The sequence below is a fragment of the Endocarpon pusillum genome (assembly GCF_000464535.1).
Source record: "Endocarpon pusillum Z07020 unplaced genomic scaffold scaffold5526, whole genome shotgun sequence".
NCBI lineage: Eukaryota > Fungi > Ascomycota > Eurotiomycetes > Verrucariales > Verrucariaceae > Endocarpon > Endocarpon pusillum.
Genome location: NW_006916523.1, coordinates 207,614 through 224,384, shown reverse-complemented (window position 1 = coordinate 224,384; position 16,771 = coordinate 207,614). Strand labels below are relative to the sequence as shown.

The 16,771-nt window shown below is 47.7% G+C and overlaps 7 protein-coding genes across 7 annotated transcripts; 3 read left to right on the top strand and 4 right to left on the bottom strand.

Annotated features, from left to right (window-relative positions):
• Nucleotides 1-3,660: 3,660 nt before the first annotated feature.
• EPUS_01880 (uncharacterized protein) lies at nucleotides 3,661-4,694 on the bottom strand (the record flags this gene model as incomplete). The annotated part of the gene is made up of 4 exons (XM_007806616.1): nucleotides 3,661-4,024; nucleotides 4,076-4,166; nucleotides 4,213-4,294; nucleotides 4,350-4,694. The coding sequence occupies 4 exons, from the start codon at nucleotides 4,692-4,694 to the stop codon at nucleotides 3,661-3,663; spliced, it is 882 nt and encodes a 293-aa protein (XP_007804807.1).
• A 485-nt stretch (nucleotides 4,695-5,179) lies between these two features.
• EPUS_01879 (uncharacterized protein) lies at nucleotides 5,180-7,047 on the top strand (the record flags this gene model as incomplete). Its single annotated transcript, XM_007806615.1, has 3 exons — nucleotides 5,180-5,369; nucleotides 5,420-6,085; nucleotides 6,134-7,047. The coding sequence occupies 3 exons, from the start codon at nucleotides 5,180-5,182 to the stop codon at nucleotides 7,045-7,047; spliced, it is 1,770 nt and encodes a 589-aa protein (XP_007804806.1).
• Nucleotides 7,048-8,436: 1,389 nt separating this feature from the next.
• EPUS_01878 (uncharacterized protein) lies at nucleotides 8,437-9,105 on the top strand (the record flags this gene model as incomplete). Its single annotated transcript, XM_007806614.1, has 3 exons — nucleotides 8,437-8,542; nucleotides 8,611-8,687; nucleotides 8,758-9,105. The coding sequence occupies 3 exons, from the start codon at nucleotides 8,437-8,439 to the stop codon at nucleotides 9,103-9,105; spliced, it is 531 nt and encodes a 176-aa protein (XP_007804805.1).
• A 249-nt stretch (nucleotides 9,106-9,354) lies between these two features.
• EPUS_01877 (uncharacterized protein) lies at nucleotides 9,355-10,977 on the bottom strand (the record flags this gene model as incomplete). The annotated part of the gene is made up of 4 exons (XM_007806613.1): nucleotides 9,355-9,703; nucleotides 9,749-10,168; nucleotides 10,217-10,562; nucleotides 10,617-10,977. 4 exons carry the CDS (start codon nucleotides 10,975-10,977, stop codon nucleotides 9,355-9,357), a joined length of 1,476 nt encoding a protein of 491 aa, XP_007804804.1.
• A 971-nt stretch (nucleotides 10,978-11,948) lies between these two features.
• EPUS_01876 (uncharacterized protein) lies at nucleotides 11,949-13,373 on the bottom strand (the record flags this gene model as incomplete). Its single annotated transcript, XM_007806612.1, has 1 exon — nucleotides 11,949-13,373. One exon carries the CDS (start codon nucleotides 13,371-13,373, stop codon nucleotides 11,949-11,951), a length of 1,425 nt encoding a protein of 474 aa, XP_007804803.1.
• Nucleotides 13,374-13,639: 266 nt separating this feature from the next.
• EPUS_01875 (uncharacterized protein) lies at nucleotides 13,640-14,157 on the bottom strand (the record flags this gene model as incomplete). The annotated part of the gene is made up of 2 exons (XM_007806611.1): nucleotides 13,640-14,019; nucleotides 14,070-14,157. 2 exons carry the CDS (start codon nucleotides 14,155-14,157, stop codon nucleotides 13,640-13,642), a joined length of 468 nt encoding a protein of 155 aa, XP_007804802.1.
• A 403-nt stretch (nucleotides 14,158-14,560) lies between these two features.
• Nucleotides 14,561-15,505, top strand: EPUS_01874 (uncharacterized protein; the record flags this gene model as incomplete). The annotated part of the gene is made up of 2 exons (XM_007806610.1): nucleotides 14,561-14,574; nucleotides 14,626-15,505. 2 exons carry the CDS (start codon nucleotides 14,561-14,563, stop codon nucleotides 15,503-15,505), a joined length of 894 nt encoding a protein of 297 aa, XP_007804801.1.
• Between the last annotated feature and the right edge of the window lie 1,266 nt (nucleotides 15,506-16,771).

The window sequence follows — 16,771 nt, the reverse complement described above, 5'->3', positions numbered from 1 at the left end:
CAGTTGTTCGTTAGCAATGCAAAATGCTTGCTTCAACACAACACCACCAATACTGTGACAGACAAAGAGCATTGGCCGAGGTCGAGTCTGTAACAGTAAGCTTCTTTCGTAGACTGATACTCGTCGTGCGTCTGCTTACATCCTTAGATGCCGTACATTTTGAGAAAATCGGCAAGGGCCCTCAGAAGACAGCCACCTTCTAACAGGATGATTTGCCAGGAGAAAGAGTCATTGAGAGCGACTGGAACATCAAAAGTCAAGATGCGTGCACGTAGCCCTTGCGCTGGTAAGTTGTGCAGGATGCGCTGAAGCCATGTCGCAGAACAAAATGGCCAAGTCTCCACTCGTGGTGTTCCGATGCCTGGAATTAGAACAATGCTTTCTGGTTTCAGTCCCTGGAAATGCTCCAAACATCTGAAGAGTACCTACTCGAGCTGCGTATCGTCGACGCTGCCCGATATGGTGCGTATCTCACGAACCTCCATTCGATTGCGTCTCGCGAGAAAGCTGAGACAGATAGAAGGACAATAGACAAGTAAACAAGTAAATAGCTGACGATCAGTTTGGAAGATGATTTCGATGATTAGGTTTCAGTGTGAAAAATAACAAAACCACTGGTAGTTTTCTAGTCTCATGTAATATTGGCTAACATAAATCATGATTAAAACTAGGATTTCCCCTTGAGCTCCAATGATAAGAAGGAATGTTCGTTGCACATCAAGGTGCGTCTTTTCCAAAAACAGTCCTGGAGAACGCAACATTCCTGCAGGATGAGATTTGAAAAGGTCAGCCACAAAACACAACAGTAGTACGACTCGTACAATTGCTGAACGAAACAATGTGGCGAGTTTAAATCTGCTTGCCCTTTCCAGCACCGTACTTGTTGGATCAATTCCGCCCTGCCGCGATTGGACTACTGCAGGAGTCCATTCATTGATGATCTCCGCGGATCGGCTGTAAGTCCATGTTCGTGGATGACGTAGTCTTGAATTGAGTCTCGGTGTGACTTACAGCCTCTCGATCGATGCGGAGATCTTGCGTACAGAGGTGACCTCGGTATTCATTGGCGCTCTTATATTCTACTCATCTGTTATTCTTCTTATTCTCAATGTAAGTGATAGCTGAATTCCTTCGGAGACGATCGTGATGCAAGCCTGTGGCTTGTATCAAATTACTGATGTTGTGGTAGCACTAATCAAGTTAGTTAGAAGCTAGTTTCTCTAGCGTAGTGATTACTCCCCACAAGATCCGGATCGCTGAAACCAATAAGTTTTAACAAGACATAAGCTAATTTACGGTGTTCCGAAAGTCATGGATCGTTTTGGTCCAGCATTTTCGCATAACTTACATAGGTTAACATCCACTAATATAGTAGTACTATGGGGGAAGGGCTGGAGTATTGTTAGTTCAGCACTGGTAACTTTACTTATAAACCCTATGTATACAGAACAGCTATGTTCAAATGGAGTTAGATGTAACGATTAGACTCATTAGAATGGATGCACACAGAACGAGCTTTGCAGTGACAAATCATAACACAGTGTCCTTATAATGGGAATTAGTTGCTCCTAGCTCCAGACTGCATTCTTCAGGCCCCTCCGTAGTAAGTATTGTTAGTTTGCTCTAGCAACGGCTCGTAAATGTCAAGATAGAACGCCACAAAATCGCTTAAGTTGGACTAGGCTATCCAGAGTCTGATGTACATTCCATTTAGCATCTATAATTGCTTGACATCTCTCTAGCATTGATTTGACCACCTCTACGTAGTAGGTAGGCTATGAGCACAGCGTTTCAAGCAGTAGTTTAATACGTTTAATCAGTTGCGTAACACTGGGGGGCGTCATCTGTACAAGGGCAACAGGGATATTTGTATAAGAGGCGTTAAATAACAATATTACTAGACTAAACTTAAAGTACTTTCGTCTAGTACTGTAGTGGCTAGTCAATGTGGGGGGGACCAACTTTCCCGCTTTACCACTATCCACAAGCAGACGACCACTTCTTAACCTTCACCGCACCAGGCGGTTCCTTAGAGTTAAGGTCTAACCATTGATCAATGAGGGTTCGGCCCGCTCCATGACAAATCTTAAGCTCCCATATGGATGGAAATTCGTAGAAGTTACGTAAAGCTCAATTTGAGCTCAATAAACAGAATAAGTCCACTGCTCAACGGGTGGTGTCAAGATGTGTGGCAACATTTGTCCGACATCTTCGGATGTAGAACTGAATGTAACAGGTCGATGGGCAGCATTGCAGCGCACAGGGAGGTAGAAGTGGGGTTCCCACATGATATTATCCTTTCTCGACATATGAGGTTACACACGCAGGGCTGGGAGAAGTCCACCAATCTTAAAATGTGCGCTTCCTGCGAATTGCAAAAGTTCTTCCAAATCCTTGCCAATTGAGAGAATTGTGCTGCGGCTCTGCCGACCATATTGAATCTTCGTATTGAATAGTTACCAACTACTAATCTCATAGACACTATGCTAGATGTTTGACTCGCCTAAATCAAACTCGATAGGATAATTTCGCCTTTACGACGCTCGTAATAGTGGTCTTGAGCATACAAGTGAGAATGCTGTACCGAAATAGACCCTTTTACATTTGTCAACCTGCCTCCTAGAGCGTGTAGAAAAGCAATTTGTATTATCTATTAAGGGCTGTGCGCCGAGATATACATCAACGTAGCTTGTATGGTACAGTGAAAATTGCTCAAACGTAGGCAAATAGTAGGAATTCAACGCAGAAAAACTGGCCAATGGGCACTCTCATAACTTGACAATATTCTATGAGTCACGTTTGTCCCTCAAGTTCTAACTTAGAGGGAACAACACCCAACTACTACCCGCCAGTCGGGGTTCGCGGAGCTTTTTAACAAGCTGACAATATCATCCCCAAAGCGGGGTTCTTATCTGCTCGGTTATCCCTTGGCCCTAATAAAGCCTGCGCAAGCATTGTATTAATTCACTCCTCCTTCGAACACTATTTCCACTCGTTTGAGATGTCTAGCGAGAATAAGATACAGCCGCGGAAATCCACATGGCCACCACCACAAGAGCCCCTGAAGACAGGTGCCTCAAATAAAGGTGGGAAGGATCAGTAGAGTCAGAATTCACAAGAGATACTCGATTATGGACTACTGAAAGGAGTCACCATTGTTTTGGATGGCGCAAGCCATGGCGACCTCAGCCATGAAGCATCTTGTGGCGGGAAATGCAAGCTGTGCGTTGCGCAAGCTGAGGAGGCGATGAGGGCAACAGCGATGAGCACAGCAGCTGCGGAAGCTTGTCATCGGTCCAGAAAACTAGGTTAAGATACTTGACTAGAGATCGACCAAGATTGCGGCAAATGTGAGTTCATAGACTTCCCACAAAGGTGTACCAGTCTAAGTTGACTATACACGACAAGGAACCGTCTCCTACTTCACCTCTGAACGCATGGGCCGGCGACTCGAATGATTTCTAGGTTCTGGGTTGGCGTTGGAGTCTCGTAAATACTATCCAACACAAGTGAAAGGAGAGTTGGGACTGGTTGCACAGAGTGGGCTTCGCGCGGAAAGAATCAATGGAGAGCCCGTTCACGGGACGCACCTTTGACAGATATACCGTTTGATACGTAAAAGCTGTCATGTTTGATCACCACATTACTATCATCCGAAACTCAATGCTTTCGCGTGGCGTCTCGGTTTGTGAAGCCAGTGGATTGCAGAATGAGGCGTGAGGAACTCCTAATGTCAATGAGCAAGAATCTGCGGCTTTTCTGGTTTCCACAGACAAGCCTACCTGTAGTTGCACCAGACGTTGACTCGCTGTCGGCATTCTTGAACATCAAGAGTTCAGATGGAAGCTGGTCCTTCAAGTAGTACCACTTCTGCTGTGGGTTGAAGTGTACTTGAGTGTTCTCGAAAGCTTTCGTCCTTTCAACCACATCTCCAGCCATTGTGTCGTTGTCGAAGTCCACCGAAGCTGCATCACAGAAGGCAAGAGGCCAGTCCACCAGAGGCCCCTTCAGAGGATGCCATATGCTATCTCCTGTCAGATCACCCGTGTGTAATGCCGAAAGCACAGAAGCTTACTTCACGAATTGCCAGCGAGCTGCCAATATCGCATCAGCCTTCTCATTGAAAGCATTACGTATCGTGCTGACGCCAGCGTTGAACGTGAAGTCTGGCTTATCAGCTTCCGAACTGACGATGCGGATGTGACGCTTTACCGATGTGCGCTCGTGAGGCAGGCTGCTGCCACTCGTACGGCTCTCCAGTTGCAATGGGAAAGGATACATGACGCCTCCGTATCTACAGCTGGTATCAAACGGGACGTTTTATGTACGCATATAGAAAGGCAGCTTACCACGTAATCAAGGACTTGCACAGACGACGCCTGCATTGTTCGCTTTACACACTTTTCAATTTCTGGACGATGGACTCGATCAATTTTATCGACATCCGAAAAGTCATCAAAAGTCATCTGTGTGTCTAGCTCGACGACCTGAAAACCACAACTATCGTATTTCAGAGCATCCCAGTGGTGCCGCATATTGCGAATAATCGTACATTCCTTCTCGCGGATTACATTAGAGATAGGTAATAATCCTGGAGGCTTGTACCGAAGTGTATATGGTTTGACGGATTTGTAGATATCGCTACGCGATAGGTAATGTATATCTGCTTCTACGTCGCCGGCAGTGAGAGCCATCTTGTCGGTCAAAGAGTTCGAGCTAGAGACATCAACAAAGGACTTGGGTCGGTAGGTTATGGACGCAGAATAGTATGGGACAGTGTGGTGTTGCAAAGCCGTGGGGGCTGACGTTTAGAACGGACATTGCACGCTTTGAGTGGACAGCCATACAACCCCTGCAGCAATGTCGAGCTATTGCAAAGAACAGGGTGCACTGCCGTCACGGTACATTGGATGCCCGTTCATGGCTGACTGCCCAACTGCTTTCATGGCCTTCTCTGAAAGGCTAAGGCAGCTTTGGCAGATGCAATACTTAGGTCTGTAATTTGGCATGTGAGGCTTAGACCATCAGGCAGCTTTCGATACCTTCCAACGAGTTTTCATAAAGCCTTATTATAGAAATTTTTGACGTGCAGTGTAATTCATATCGCTTCTTTGCGCAAAGAATAGCCATGTCACTTCCACCTGCAAGGTAGTATCGTGTCGAAAAAAATGCTGTAAAAATGCTAAATCCTCAGCATACTAACAATCGAAGTCCATCTTTGGATCACCCTGTACACGACCTCCGAGATGGAAGTTCCATAGGCTCAGCAACCGAAAGACGCAGTATATTGAATGCTGGGGTCTCTGCGCCAGGTCTGACTCCACGAAGTGAAGCGGCAAGATCTCGTGGAGCCAGCCCAAGTGATCGGCGTAAGTAGGATACTGGGTCTTGAAAGCGTTCTTTGTTTACCAAGATTTAGAAAAGTCGAGAGAATACGTACAATCGATTATTGCCCACTCACGAAGATATACCGCAAATTCCTTGTACCCAGGACAGAATTACCTGGGTCTGGCCGCATGGCTTCAAGAGGAGACGCACGAGAAGTCGATCCTCAACGACAGACACAAGGTAGCAGTTCTTCATTGCTTGACCGCTGATGGACCAACCCAGATCCAACATTATGCACATCAGGACCTGGAACGTTTCTCGACGCAGATGAGGTCAGAGAACAAAATCAACAAAATCCTCTTCTTGCGAGGGTATGCTAGCCCTGACTGGATTAGCATGATCGGTGGAATCTGCCGAATAGATCCCGAGTATTTCAATCGTCACCTTGCTTTCATGACAACTTTTGTCTATCGAAATACTTTCTCAAAACCGTCTTTGTCGTCTACCTGCAGAAACATCATCACCCTCCGAATAAATACTATCCTAGACGGCTACTCGCAGCGCGATGCATTTAAGAATCTTGCGGCAAGACGAATATCCGAAGCCGCAGACTTGAATACCTATTCTCGGTTATACCAGCGGACCGCTAGCTATGGCGATTCGATTGTCAAGGGCTTCTATACGTTGGACGAACAATACTCCATCCTTGAACAGGAGATCTCTGTATGTGTTCGTGAAAGCAAACAGGGTTGGCTCGGTGTGTGCGCACCCCCATCTTGTCCCTGTGCTGGGTAATCTGCTTCAGCTTTGGTTTGGTTAGACGTCGGAAGAGATCTTACACTTGGGCCGAAAGGACCGTGGCTGTCACATCATGTCCTAAGCGGCAGTGCCAACTCCCTCCCTGTCATACAACATCATGTCTCAATGGTAACAAAGCAAACATACACCGAACGTGCCAACACTTCCATAGACAGTTTTGGCATTTCGACGTTGAGCGATTCTGCGATACAGCAAAGCACAATGCTCCTCCCATTCGATTTCAACTCACTCGCTGACAGTGAAACTGCCAAGCAAGATGTATTCTACGCCTTAAATACAGTATTCCAGCACGCCGCTTTTTCACACGTTCAGCTCATCAACCTAATGGAGTATCAAATCGACAAAGAAATGGGTATTCTGGCTCGCGAGCGCGACCGAAGCCACTCCCTAGACAACCTCCAATATTTCCGCTCAATTCTTGACAGGTATGTTCGCCAGATAAGAGACGTGATATGCGCAACCAAATCACAAGGACGTGGGGGATGGCCGTCAGCGAGCGATACAAAAGGCCAAAGCAAATGTTCTTTGACGGTGGACCGACTTTTGGAGGACTACGATGGCTTGCTATTGAGGGCTCTGGGACTTTGTGAGCGTTGCACAGAGGGTATGGGTATCATGATGAACCGGGCCGTTGTAGCTGAGTCCAAGAAGGCTATTGACCAAGCCGAAAGACTGAAAAAGCTTACACTGCTGGCATCATTTTTTATTCCACTGTCTTTCATAACGTCCCTTTTCGGCGCGAACTTCTCCGAGTTTGCACCGGGGAATTACCTATCAATATGGTCCTTCTTTGCTGCATCCGTACCTGTGCTGTTACTAACCTACTGCTTTTACCTCTGGGACGTCGGAGCATGGTTTGTATGGTTGAGAGAATTGGCTCGAGTTCGTGTTCGAAGGTGAAGATCCTATGCTGTACACTTGCATACGCATCGGACACCCGGTCACATGGCTTTCAGCGGAGGCGAAGGTCACCAACGGTACAAGTGTCGCAGTTAGAACTGACATCCTAACACTGGGCAACCTGATCCGCCGCGAATATCTCGATTACTTATGAGGAACTTATCAAGAGGTATACCCCAGTTCGGTGACTGCAATGACCACATCCAGTAGCTATTTGCCTGAGAGCTTCTTAGTAGGAAGAAGCCTCCTTAAAACAATGATAGAAGAGCCATCAAAGTGCGCTCAGATTAACCCTAACTGTAAGATTGCTCGGAGTGTCTAGAGAGTGTCTAGAGATACGTAACTTAGTCTACGTGATCTAATGAAATCCTGATATTTATAAAAGCACTTTCCCACAAATATGGTCCTAGTATTGTTCAAATCTGCTTCTCTTATGGTACCTACTATGGTCCTGGTTGGACAAAAGCTGTCATTCTCACCAACGATACTTAATCCATATGGTTAGCTACCTCTACTCCTAGTAAGTACGGAGTCGTGCTTCAAAAGTAGTTGACCCCGGGACTATCTGTGATACTACTAGCATATTTTAGCTCGTGCCTAGTCTCTGATGATTACTAATTGTATAAGGGAGAGGGTACCTAAGACGACCTGTGCCAGTTACTATATTATGGGTGTCATTCTTCGTCGCTAGGACATCATTGATACGTGTTAGCTTGGTTTCTGACGGGCGCATTCCCTTAAGCATCAGCTGAAAACGCCTAAAACTTTCTAGACTCTTCCTGAAGCTAGCTCTGTGAGTTAGGCCTGATATGACTAATTTGGCAGCTACGGTTCAGTGCCGGTCAACTACTTTGAAGCATGGCTCCGTACTAAGTTATCAAGTGGCAAAGAATGCCCTCAAGCAAGCTATGTAGTTTAGAGGCCAGCCCTTCATGGAAGGAAGCACTACGACTTCGTGGGCTGGAGCATATTATTGTCTTGTCCCCACTAAAACAGAGAGGACATCAGCCATCTAACATAACTAGTAGATAGCTAGTTTCTAACTTAATAGAGTGGCTGGGTATCAATTGGGCCCTTGAATCCAACCCATATCAGAACACCAAAGCGAAGGAGGGGTAGATCAAGCACGCCATCCACGCGCCCAGATCTAAACATCCTCATTCAGGCAGGCAGGAGATATGGCGTGCAATATGATCGGTAGCGATGATAATGATGACCATCCTGACCATCCTGACCTTCCAAACTTAAAACTCAATCAACACTCGTACAGTATCAAAAAGTCTTCTTTGCGTACATACCTTCAAGCGAATCGGCAGCCTCTTGTCGGCTCCCTGTCTTAGATCAGAGTGATACATACACGTACAGATCAGACGACCAAGAATTCACAACATGTCTTCCCAAGTGCAAGAAAACCTGGTCTCCTCGAACGAGAAATACGCCTCCAATTTCAAACACGGTGATCTCCCACTCCCGCCTGCGAAGAAGTATTTAGTTGGTATACACCCATTTCCATCCCTCCTCCTCTCTTGCCGAATTCAGAGAACTGATGCCGGGACCCCCCAGTAACATGCATGGACGCGCGCATCGACCCAGCTGCCGCGTTCGGCATCTCCCTCGGCGATGCCCACGTGATCCGTAACGTAGGCCTTACCCTTCTTCTTCCCATCTCTTCCACACCCTTCCATTCCCCAACGAACCCATACCTAACAGATGATGTTCACCCAGGCTGGTGCCTCCGCCTCTGACGCTCTCCGCTCCATCATAATCTCACAACAACTCCTCGGCACGAACTCCGTCCTCCTGATCAAGCACACAGGCTGCGGCATGCTCACATTCGAAAACAGAGATATCTATCAGGTAATCAACCGGAATCTGGGGCAGGGGGCGACGGGGGAATTGGAGGCCCAGAGTTTCGACTTTCAGCCGTTCCCGGATCTAGAAGGCGCGGTGAGAGAGGATGTAGAGTTTTTGAGGAAGAGTCAGTTGGTGGCGAAGGGAGTGGAGGTGAGTGGCTGGGTTTATGAGGTTGAGAGTGGGAGGGTGAGGAAGGTGATATGAGGGCTGATTTTGTCTTTGGCGAGTTTGGTGTTCTGGATGGATGTGGCTTTCGAAACATTTGTCTGCTCAGGTTCTCGGTGTGTCTGCTGGAGAGTATGATGGAAAAGTAATGACAAATGGGCATGGCGAGCGCTTTTGTGCGCGTCTCAAATGTTGCGCGATTGAAGTGAAACGCAGATACCGTTAAGATCTATCATGCAAGATTTCCCCTTCTAACGTCATGAACGAGACGTCACTTGACATGTTATTCTAAGGTTGCGGTGATTCAGCTGATATGCTGAGTGATTCGGCATCCTTCGAGTGAAAACCACCCTCATCCCTATCTTCGCCTTTCTGCGGCCATAGAATCTGCTTCAGATATATAGCCCTGAACATCATAAATACAACAAATAACCATGTCAAAATGAGAATACACGTCATGACAGAGCCGATGATGTCGATTGCCGGGGAATTGAAGGCTTTGGCGACAGCAAATGTTGCAGTGATCAAGGCAGTGTTGGGAAATATAAATGAAAACCAATTCATGGCAAACAACATATTTCCCCGGACACAGCTGTAATGAGCACCCACTGCAATAAGGAAGAACCAGACGGCAAGGCTGTATCAGTTAGCAAACGTCATGATCTGTTATTGGTATGCTTACCCCCACAACCACAGGCACATCCAATTGGCCACTACCTGGATAATCTGTGCAGTGAGCTCTGAGTCGCCAGCATCCATATAATTCTTTGGGAGGGCAGATCGTATATTAGCGGCCATAGTAATGGTTCCGGCAACAGTGAAACCGCTAGGGCCAACGGAGACAAACATTCCTGGTCGCAGAGATTCCTGTGGTAGTTTTTGGGTCATGAGCCGGTAGACGAATGCTGCATAGATCGAAAAGGCAACCAAAAAGCCAACGCCTTGCACTGTGAAACCAGCTATAATGATGGTGAGGTTTTCGGCTTGATTACTCATCTTGGACGATAAAACTCCGGCGAATGGGCCAACGATTAGAAGGGGATAAGCTGGAAATATCCAAATAGGTGTCATATTTGCCACGGAGAAGTATTGCGTGGACCATCTGAGATTTTGTTAGCGGAGACAAAAACTACTAAAGGAAAATTCTCACAGTATTAAATATATTGAAACGCTAAGAGTTATGGCCAAAACTGCATTGAGCCAGAATAATGCATATGCGGCTTTGCTGAGCCAGGAACCAGCATCGTCTATACCATATTGGACAATGTTTATTAGAATGGTTCCGAAAGAAACCACCGTCGCTGGCGCAAAAAGTGATTCGGTGGGGTGTGTAAACGAACTCTTGAAAGTGCGTGGGTGGAAGTAAAAGCGAAGACCTATCATCATCCAAATGGCAATGTAGAAGACGAGGTTGAGAAGGAAGAAGATGGTTCCAATGACTTCAATGCCGTTGAAGCGATAACTGGTGGGTACTGTGGCTACAACGTTCGCAATACCTTATATCCATTAGTTCTGCTTACTTGCTCAGAGGCCAATAAAGGGTCGTCTACCTCCAGTTGCCATCGTCACGGTGAAGTAAGCCCAGGTAGTATGTTTGAGTCTTTGTCTCCAACTGAGGTTCTTCGGAAACCCTTCAGGCAAGTAGCATCGATCGCCTTCGTGGTTCAGATGATTCTTTTCACTCTGCGGGGCCTGACCTCGGCTGCCAGACGACATTTCTAAAAGCCCGTTCCCAGGCGGGTTGAGCGCTTGACTGGACGACGAACGGGCAGATCGGACATTTCGATGTCGATGATGAGCTGGATGCTCTGGATCCTCAATGACTGGAGTACGATATCCATCCTCTCCTGGCTGCCGAAGATGGCGAGGTAGGGCAGGAGGAATGGTTTTGGGCTCTGTCGAACTCGCCATGATGATTCTAGTTCTATTTGGCTCGTGGGTTGCTGATTGTGAACCGATGCCGTATAATTATTATGGAGGTTTGTACGCAACGACCCATCCTGCTGCAGTGAGTGGAATCAATGGATGAACCTCTCACCTTGGTCAGAGAAATCGCGTCCCTCTATCATCGGCTGTATCTGGGTCCATTTGTGGATCCTGAAACAGTTGGAAGCCAGAGGGGTTGTGGCTTGGCCGATGGAGGTCTGCTGACGGCCGCTCAGTCATTAGCCAAAAATGCCGTCTACCCCCAACTTTAGCAGCCCTACAATTTAGATGGCATTCTCTGGTTCTATGTGCATGCCAGTGCTGGGGAGATATCGACCGGTGACCTGAACACACAGCTGACAGAGGCTGATTTTGCGTACTGTAACCGGCAATGGTCCTTTGCCGCTAACTATTCCCGGAGATATTGAACAAATATGATTTACTTATTTACTTCCAAGATCGATCTGACCGATGGCGACCGGCATTATCTCGAACTCCACATTCTGAGCAGCTCGAGCTGGGTAGTGCTATGCTATGCATACTGTCACTACTAGTTTCCGCCTGCTTTACTACAGGGTCCCCATAAGTATCGTTAACTCAACGCTAGTATCTTTGGCGTAAACCATACTAGAACATTCAAGCTAAGTACAAGATCCGCTAGTCGTAATTTTTTGGACCTGTCTGAATGGATGGTCATTAGTGAAGCTTTGCAGAAACAAATCGCAACACTTTGACGAGATAACAAATACTAGCCGCTACTAGCTCTAGACTAACAATATTAATGCCTCCCCCCGAAGTACAGCAAGCAATCAGCCTCGATGCTGCTGCCGAGTAAAGAATGTGGCTGCAAAGGGAACTCACGTGCAGAGACTCATCAGATTTTGTCCAAAGACAGAGAGCACCTTTCTTGTTACCATTTACTAGCTCCCGTAATCTCTGTACCTTCCCCATAGCCTTCATCCATTGTCTGAGTCGTCTTCAATCTCGATCGTCGTTCCCAGCGCCTCTTTGCCCTCCCTGATCATGTCTTGCAGCTGCTTGTTCAGTCGTTGTATACTTTCATCCTCTTTCCTCTCCTTCCGTCTTATCTTCTTTTCAAATTTGTCAACGTCTGGACTACTAGGAGTAGTGAAGCTGTGCCTTGATCCAACCTCTGTTGCTCGTCGTGGAGATGATGCCATGGAGGACCTGGAGCGGCGGTGCCCTGGTGAGCTGGCCATATGAGAGTCTGTGCGACTGGCACACGATCTGCCAGGTGATGCACGAGGTGAGGCGAAGGATGCGGGGCGTTTGATATTACAGCCTGGTGAACCCGCCAACGAAGGTCGAGACGGCACAAGTCGAGGTCTATTTCCAGGTGCGGTAAATAAGGCTCTAGATGCCGGTCGTCTCAGGTCGTAACCCGTTCGTGGATTTTTGGATGCCGTAGGAACTGGACTGCGATCTGATTCATCGTTTCCATCAGTGTTATCAACAAGAACCCAATTGCCTCTGAGGATGCTCCACCCTCTATCCCCTTCTGGACCTGGTGTTGAAAGCTGATCCCCCCGGTATGCTTGTGGTTGAGACATATAGTCATCAATAAATCCTTCCTCTGGAAATTGTCCAGGAACTGGCGCTAAGCTATGGTAGTGCTGTTCTTGATACTGCTTGGTGAAAACGTCGTCCTTTTCGCCAATGTCCGTCCAATTGCTTTGTTCGATATTTGCTGGCGTGTCACCGTTCATCCGGTACGCATGACCTCCTCCGGCTTGAAATCCTCGAAAAGCGCCATTCCAACAAAAATTCAATACCTTCCCTGCAACGCCGCCAACCAGATTTACCACTGCTCTACCCCATCCGCTCTGATCAGTTGAGCGTGCTCGCTCGTGCCTAATATATCCAACACTTGCCGCTGTGGCCGGTGTTCGAGGAAAGTAGCTTCCTGACTTCTGTCTCGCCGTGAGTGTTATACGGTTCGGTCTGTAGTCTAGTTCCCTCATTATTTCATCTTGCTTCTCTTCTGCATCGAGTTTTGCTGCCAATGGAGTGTCCAAACCGCCGGCTATATGATATCCAGTATTCACAAGTGCTGCAGGGCTCTCCGCGACAGGAGTATATGTGACAATTGATTGTGCGCTCGGGCTTTCGGTCTTCTCCCATGGTGTGTTGTGTTGAGACGTCGAAGCAGATTCTGCGTAATGATTGCGGCATACCCGTTTCCTCTTCAGAGAATTGACACTTGAGGGAGCCTGATGAGTCAAGGAATGCGATCTTGCTAGTGAAGTTGTCGCGGACGGGCTGTTGGGTGGAATAAACAGTGGCGGATGGGCGCCTGCTTTCGTCAAGTGGAGAGAAGGACGAGTAGAATGATCGAAATCAGGAAAATAGGAGCCTGACATGACTGGCGCATCCGGGCTAGTGGTCTCAAGCTCAAGCGATCAAGACTGCTAGTCGTGTAGCTATTCTATCTTCCTCGATCAGATGAATAACTATCTGTGTATCCTGCCGGATGGTTGCGCTTGTCCTACATCAACTTTCAGTGGGGTTGCTAGCCTACTCAGACGGCGATCTAAACAAACACCCCCCACGCCTAATTTCCCACAACGCCTCCATTTTAGAGATCACTGTCACGGAACTAACAACGCACAAATGCTTCCACTGAAGCCTACAGTTTCTGGCTCTTCCAGTCACGCTTGACTGCTTTTAGGGCTGATTCGCCATCTACCAAAACGCACCAACCTTCTCCACCACGCCCTCCAGGACCTCCTACAGCAGCTTTGAAGTTTGCCTTCGCATACTCCAGATCCTCCTCATCGAAGCTTCCAGGTTGAAGCCAGACTGCCTGTATACCTACGCTCTTTGCCTCTTCGAGAATCTTTCTCGTCACGTTAGGGGGTGTGATGACCGACAGTGCTGTCTGTGAGGGGTTCTCTAAAGCTGAGGGTGATGCGACTGTACTGTAGGCCTCTGAAGGCAAACTGATCTCTGAACTTGTTGGGTTGATGGGAGTCACAGGTAAGCCATGGGTGTGATACCAAGCTAATACTGCGAAAACATCAGTTCTTGGCTACCGAGACCCTCTTCACTGTGCAAACCTCTGTATCCAAATTTGGAGGTATTTTGACTGGCACCAGCGACTGCGAATTTGGGCGAGGAGAAGAACAGTTTCACAGCGGTCTCCATGCCGAACAGAAATGCAAGCGAACTTAGTAGTGAAGGGTGATCAAGATCCTCTCTTTATCAAATTGAGGTCTCTCCTCTGTCTACTTAGTCGGAGAAATGTCATAATTGGAGATGCCGCGGTTATACCTCGTTTTTACCTCGGTTTATGTACCGTCGAGGATCACGCTATCCCCTTTTGTGCTACATCACTCCACTAGAGGTAGGGTTGGGATCATCCACGGTGGGCGTTTTATTCCCTAGTTTCAGTCATAATTGAACCTGTTCGAATTCAATCGATCATGTTTCTCATTCAGTTTGTTCGCCACGCTCATTGTGCTAAACGCGAGCGGCGCCACTGTTGCAGACACAAAATGGGCTGACACCTGCGATTCACCTATCACTACTTCTTTAACCCTTTTTGACCATGGCATCTTTTGGGTATGTGCTCAAGCTCCCAGCCTATGACCATACTGACTCTTTCAATAACAGCAAGACATCATTTTCTCATGCATCTTATGCATCTTTTCGGCCATCGTATCCACAACACCTATACGCCATCGTCCTGGGCTTCCACAATGGACCCCGAAGACTACTCGTTGATCTTGGAACAGGTCATGGACTGATCTGCCGGTCCCTGGCAAGTGTATTCGAGAAGGTCGTAGGGACAGATCCATCCGAAGGGATGATTAGGCAAGCGAAGACGGCTACCACAAAGGATGAATATCCCAATATTGACTTTGTCCGAGCCTCTGCCGAGTCCCTCCTTTTCATCAAGGATGGAAGTGTCGACATGGCGGTGGCTGGACAAGCTGCTCACTGGTTTGACTACCCCAAACTGTTTAAAGAGATGAGAAGGATCATAAGACCTGGCGGTACGTTGGCCTTCTGGGGATATACCGACTACGTCTTTCGTGACTATCCTAAAGCTTCAAGATTATTGCACGAGACGGCATATGGTATGAGCAAAGATCTTCTCGGTCCTTATTGGCAGCAGCCCGGGCGGTCAATAGTGCAGAATTTCTTGAGGGATGTCAAGCCTCCACTAGGTGAGTGGGAAGTCGAAAGACGTGAATATGACCCAAATCTCCTGGGACCACAATCGAAACAAGGTAGGTTCGTGATGGAGAGGCGCATGCCTGTGGTAGCAACTATGGAGTACATGCGGACGTGGAGCAGCTATCATGGCTGGAAGGAGACGCATCCGGATAAGAGAGCTAGGAGTGCTGGTGGGAAGGGTGATGTGGTGGATGCGGTATTTGAACAGTTTAGAGAGGCGGAGCCGGACTGGCAAGGCCAGGAGAATTGGCAGGATAAGGAAGTGGATATTGAGTGGGGCACAGCGCTCGTTCTGGCGAGGAAAAAGGAATAGATAGATCGGCTTGAGGTCTGTATACATTTTGTAAGCTCTACGGGACGAAGAGTCTTACCGCTCCTATTGGGGAATGGCAGGTTTTCGCATATATGAATGCTTTAATAGCAGCTTGACGTCGCTCAATTCTTGCCTCCTTTCCAGCAAAGTAGTACCTATGGCGCCAGCCTTCTTAGAAACACATGTCAGATGTCGAGTGTATCAATTCTGATACTGTTTCCTGCCCCTGATATGACCAATCCGTCATTGAGAACTTGGCAGGAAATGAAGTTGGTAGCCAGAGCTATGATTGGAACCCCGTTAGCAGAAATGGCCACTATTGTAACTACATGAAACCCATACCAAATCGCAGCAGGACCGCTTGAACGCAAGATACTGTTGCAATGGGTTCCGAGCGATTTCGCTGCATATTTTCCCGCAGGCTATATCATTTAGAGTCAGGAGGATGAGCACGTTTGTGGCGAGTCTCTTCCTAATCTGGATTATGATATCGCCCATGGCCCGGTGAAACAGAGAGGTGAAGCTTCCCGGTCCTTGCGTCTTCGGCTCACGTTTGCCGTTCTTTTGCCCAAGTTTTTGAGCCGTGACTCCGTTCCTGAGGCTTCGAAGATATCCTTCCATCCCGTGCCAGGATAAACTCCACCCTTGGTCCGTCCGAGCTTCTCGTTCTTCTTTCAGCCGTTCTCTCACCTACTCCCCATTCATTCTCTTCCAGCTCATCTTCTTTCGACAACGGTGCTGCTACTCCCGACACTTCCCTCGGACAGTCCTCCTTTCACTTGAGCTGTCACATTTCCTTCTGCCTTTCCTCATCCTCTTCCATACTTTACTCTAGGCATCCAATCTCCCACGCTGTTCGTCCCTCTCGTTCTTTCTGGACCGTTCGAAGTCAAGAGCCTTGGCAGTGGATCCATCTGACTATACCATAAAACTATAGCAATTTGGTCCTCCGTGCACACGATCCGTCATATTGTCAGAGAGTTGTAATACTGCACGGCAGAGAGGAAATTCGATCAGGGAGGTAGCATGGAGGCCCTCAAACTTTTCATGAAGATAACCAATGGATCTGGGTCTCAACCCATTATCCCCTGTAGTATTACCCAAAAGTTTTGGGGCAATATCCAGGTCCTTGAGCTTGGCATGAGCCACGTTCCCTCTGCTGTACTGCAGTGTTCAAGGCCCCTTGGGTATTGCGCAAACTTGGCAATCACGACTCAGGAAAACCGAGTCTGTTCAAGGAGTTGTCTTCCAGTTAGCTTTGTGAAC